The sequence below is a fragment of the Trachymyrmex cornetzi genome, unplaced genomic scaffold (assembly GCF_001594075.2).
Source record: "Trachymyrmex cornetzi isolate Tcor2-1 unplaced genomic scaffold, Tcor1.1 scaffold1790, whole genome shotgun sequence".
Lineage (NCBI taxonomy): Eukaryota > Metazoa > Arthropoda > Insecta > Hymenoptera > Formicidae > Trachymyrmex > Trachymyrmex cornetzi.
In genome coordinates, this window is record NW_017296408.1 from 12,537 (window position 1) to 17,780 (window position 5,244).

Sequence of the window (5,244 nt, forward strand, 5' to 3'; positions counted from 1 at the left end):
TCAAAAATAATGTTCTTTTTGTTCATATTTGATAACGCAAAGTTTTCACCAAGTTGTAAAAAGCTCTGGACATCATTCGGAATAGGTGTAGAAGAGAGATTCACAAACAATTTGTTCCTGACCGAAGAAAGAGAGGATGAAATTTTACTATTTAAGAAGGAATTAGGTTTATGGATGAAGGAGCTAGATTTGTTGTTGCAATTGGATGAGACGGAAGTGTAAAAGAGGAACAGTTCTGAGGATTACAACCCACCAAAGAAACTGATAAGTTGTTATCCGTATTGTGCTGCTCTCTTTCACAATCACTTTGTGTAAGATAAACCGTTGTTATCTCTTTAGAATTAGAATCATTTATAATATATTTTATAGGTTTAATGTTACTATGATTAAGTCTAGATTGCTTATCCGATAGCCATTTTATTTTTGATTCTAATCTACTTTATTCTTTTTTAAAAAGATAAAACAAAGATTTCTCCTGTGTATCTAAAAACTCATCACACATCTTAACAGGTAAATAATATAGTAAACTATTAGCAAGATAGAAAACCTGCATTCTATAAAAGTAATTTTTTCTATGTGCGTCATTAAGTTCAACCTGAAGTGTTTTTTGTATAAAGGATTCTTTACAACGTAAGAATTTAATAATAGATCTGTGGTGATAAAATTCAACATTAAAATTTGTCAATCTATTTAGGTGTTGAGGAATGATCTTAAACGCGATACAATCCTTGATGAATCTAATTTGTAAGTTATTTTTTATGATTAATTTTCTATATTTAATCCACGATTTGAGTAATTTAACTACATGATGACCACAATTGTATCGTATAAATTTAAAATAAGATACTTGCTCCTGACGCATGTTTACAGCCAGCGTAAAATTCAAACAAATATCAAATAATAAAGGACTCTTAATTATTCAAACGACAATACAGAAGAAATAAGGCATATAAGAGTCAACATAATTACATCTAAAATATAAAAACTATAATATGTAAAATATAAAATGTATAAAATCTATTAATAACGTATCATGAAACAAATTACATTACATTACATTACATGTTTCGGCTCTTGAATTGAGAGCCATTCTTAGATAAAAAATAAAATTACAACCTTTAAATTCATATTTATCGTCATACACAAATCGTGATTCCATGAAAGTCTTTTATGATAGTTATTTTTAATAAACTTTTATGACAATATTTTTAAAATTATGGTAACGATGGTCATAATTATTAGCAGTTCAGCTTATGATTTGGCTCTTTCGCGAGACAAAGTACGTCTCAAACGCTCGGAGTATCGTACGTCCATAAGCTCAAAGGATACAAGGATTGCTATTCGAGAGGAGAAAACAACTCAAAATTTTTTTGAAGTATAGGAAGGTGTCTTGTATATAGTCCTGGAATAGATGACTAATAATAAGTTCAAAAATTTTGGCATATTATAGCAAAAAAGTTTCATAAAACCGTAAACGCTTTTTTCTCTAAACCATGTTTTCGAATATGATGATCACAATTCCAAAAAAATATTAGTTCGACTGACTTCTACTTTACTGTTATACTCAGAGAACATGTCATTATCGTTTAAACTATAATAAATGGTCTATGTTAACTTTTTCTATTTTAGAAGATCAAATAAAAGGAAAAAATGAGCAAAATAAGATTTATTTTTTCAAACTGTCGCCATTTTGAAAATATGCATACGATATTAATTATCCTAGTTCAGGCGAGAATTACAAATCTACTAATTAAGAAAAAGCTTAATTTTTTACTTTTAGACCAACGATACTACTTGTACCTTGGTCATCGTTTGACTATGTTCGCAGTGTAGGCCTAACTTTAGCGCCATTTTATTACTATTCTATAAAAAGTTAATATTACAAATATTTTTTTACATGTACATTGTAAACACGTACTTTCTAGACCCGTATTAGTCTTTAAGTATACCTAAATTTTTATTTATTACAAAAATTCTCAAAGAATGTCTTTAAAATCAGCCCTTAAGCATAAACACCCCCTCAATTTTTCTGAATTCTATATACCTACAATTACAAAAATTTTAGGACTAGACGCAGAGTGGGTCGACTTTTTGTATAAAAGTTAGAGCTATTCAAAGTATAACAAAAAGACCATTAAAAATTATCCCTTTTATTTTCATTTTTGCACTAAAAATTCATTATGTAAAAATGAAAATAAGAGGTACAACCTTCAATGGCTTTGATTTTGACAAATGTTATACGGGATATAATCCTGAACAACAAGAGGTTTTAGGTTGGTTACCGTAATGTTAATATCGGCGGTACTGCAACTTTCAAGTCTTATATAACTCAAAAACTACTCAATGAAAAATAACTTTATTACAGCATTTTGGAAAGCTCTCGACATCGGCTATTAAATTCTGGAATCAAGAGTAGGGTGTTCCATTAAAAAAAAATCGATGTGACCTTGACCTGACCTTGGTGACGCCACCCAAGGTCAAACTGATAACATTAGTAAATAGATCTTTTTGAACTCTACAACTTTTGCCTGAAACACTTTTCTGTAAAACTTATATTTTCCGAGATATCCCGATATTTTAGGGACATCCTGTATATATACAGAATGTTTAGAATTTTTTAATGCCAAGAACCATGCATACATGCTCTCCGTTCTTATTTCAGAAACTATTGATCCTATTTTTATAAAACTTGGTGTACAAATGTCTTTGATGGTTCTTTTTTCGATTTTGAAGTCAAAACTTCAAAATTTGAGATGGCCAATCCATTATGGCCATCGTCTAAATAGTCAAAAAATTCAAATATTGTTCAAAATCTATGAAATTCATATTTTAAAGGTTTTGATGGTGTTCTTTAGAAATGCATGATTTTCAAAGATATCGTGTTTGTCTTCTGCTATACCATGGCAGTACAAATTGGGCGCTAAATATATAGTAGATATTTTTTGTTGCATACTATGTCAATAAGAGATGTAAATATATTGTAAATATTCTTTATTCCAAACTGTCAGCAACAAAAGTTTGCGTGGTATTGATGAGCTGCGAAGACCATCATTAAGAACCACTGTAATATGAATTTCATGGTTTTCTAGCAACATTTGAATTTTTTTACCACTTCAACGTCGGGCATATTAGATCCGCCATCTTAGATTACAGAATTTTGAGATGCTAAAGTCAGATTCGGATTCAGCGACCCAAAATTACCTTTAAATACTAGCTTTCCAATAATTTACTTTTTCAGCAATCCCCCCCTCCCCCGTCCTCAAAAAGTTAAATGTAAAAACATCAAGAGCATGTAGGTTATCGATAAACTAAAGAAAAAAATATATCTGTGAAGTTAGCACCGCCATTTTGAAAAACAAAGAATATTGTGCTAGATTGTGCTAAGCATGTGCTACATTGTGCCGCAAACCGTACTTCGATATCTCAAAAAATGAAGCGAAAATTGAAAAAAACCGCTTTAAGGTCCAACACCGGCATTTTAAAATACAAAAAAAATCAAAATTATGCTAGGTTGTGCTAGGCTTGTGCTAACTTGTGCCGCAAACCGTAGTTCGATTACGCAATTTTTCGTTAGAAAATCGCAAATTAAGAACTGGACTCGAATTGTAAACGATGGATGTTCCAAGCGGACACTGTGCTGCAACTTCTAGGGGGTTAGGCTCCAAGCGGGTAGGATATATTTTTTTTTGTTCGAGACGGCGTAGCCTACCCGCTTGGGGCCTAACCCCCTAGAAGTTGCAGCATAGACATTGTTCGTTTGGAACATCCATTGTTTACAATTCGAGTCTTGCAGCAATGCAAACATTGCGTCTAGTATGAACAGCTCATGTTGCAGCCAAATACTGATATGATGACATTTGGTATATTGCAACCTCGATTCGATTTCATAAATGTTCTCTAGAGTTGATTGACGACGAATAAACTTCCTGTTTCAAGATTCCTCATACAAAGAAGTTTTGTAGTGTCAAATCAGATGATCGGAGTGGTCAAGGTACTACTTCTCCACGTCCATTGTGGATAATGTCTGTTTAGCCAAGCTCGAGTAGCTCTGCCGTAATCAGTTGGACACCCATCGAGTTAAAAGCATATTTCAATCCGTTGCTGCAAGTGGATGTCTTCTAAATAGGCTGCGTTCGGAAACGTCGCTCGGATACCTCCGATGTCTCGGATTCGTCATCTGTCCTTCTTTAATATTAAATGTTAAACGAGGACAGATGATGAATCCGAGGCATTGGAGGCATCCGAGCGACGTTTCCGAACGCAGCCATAATCAAAGAAGTGAGTCTCCAAAAAATTTGTAAATCTAGTTATATTCAATCCGTCAGGTAAAAAAAAATAGTCCCATTAGTCATTCCAAATTCCGAGCCAAATTTTAACAGCAAATTCATGCTGGAACCTACTTTCTCTAACAGCCCTGGGATTTTTATGAGCCCATACATGATAATTTCTCTAATTAATAACACTGCCCAACGTTTTAAGACTTCTTTTCTGCTGTTAAAATAAAAGATACCATTTCCGATGTATTTTCGCGCGCTGAACACGAATCCGGCAATGAAATTGCTCTATCACTTCACGTTTTTGAGAAAAGTAAAGTTAAAAGCGCAAAAATTGTTTTTTGATATATTTGTGATTTTTTTGCTAGCGAAGTAAATTTTTTTTCTACTTTTGTTTACGGCATCTTAAAGTGCCAACTTTAATCTTTAAAATATATATTTTTTTAACACCAGTAGGTATACTGGTCGATTCTAACCCAGGGGCAACGAGGGGAGTGAGGGACAGAGGGGTACTTGCGGCGAGGGGGTGACGTCACAGGGGGAGGGGAGGGGATGACGTCATAAATGGTGACGTCACAGGGTGAGGGGCTGACGTCACACGGGAGGGAGGGGTGACGTCACAGGGCGAGGGGGTGACGTCACAGGGGGAGGGGAGGGGATGACGTCATAAATGGTGACGTCACAGGGTGAGGGGGTGACGTCATAGGGGAGGGAGGGGTGACGTCACAGGGCGAGGGGGTGACGTCATAAATAGTGACGTCATAGGGGATGGTGTTACATGGTGAGGGAGTGACATCACAGGGGAGGGAAGGGGCGACGTCACAGGGTGAGGGGATAGTGTCACAGGGGTGTACGGGATGACGTCGCAGTGGGTGACGTTGCGGTACAGGAAGATGTCCCGGGTGCAGGAAATTGCGTAGCGGAAATTACGTAGCGCGGAATGTTGCGTGCGCGTCGCGATGATACGGGG

General features: G+C 35.3%; 1 protein-coding gene across 1 annotated transcript in view; it reads right to left on the bottom strand.

The window, feature by feature from the left end:
* Nucleotides 1-1,266: 1,266 nt before the first annotated feature.
* Nucleotides 1,267-5,244, bottom strand: part of LOC108759294 (uncharacterized) — a 14,070-nt gene continuing 10,092 nt past the window's right edge. Inside the window, exon 4 of the mRNA XM_018504652.1 lies at nt 1,267-1,337. Within this exon, the coding sequence (XP_018360154.1) occupies nt 1,319-1,337 (19 nt within the window). The 3' untranslated portion in view covers nt 1,267-1,318. The remainder of the gene's footprint in view (nt 1,338-5,244) is intronic.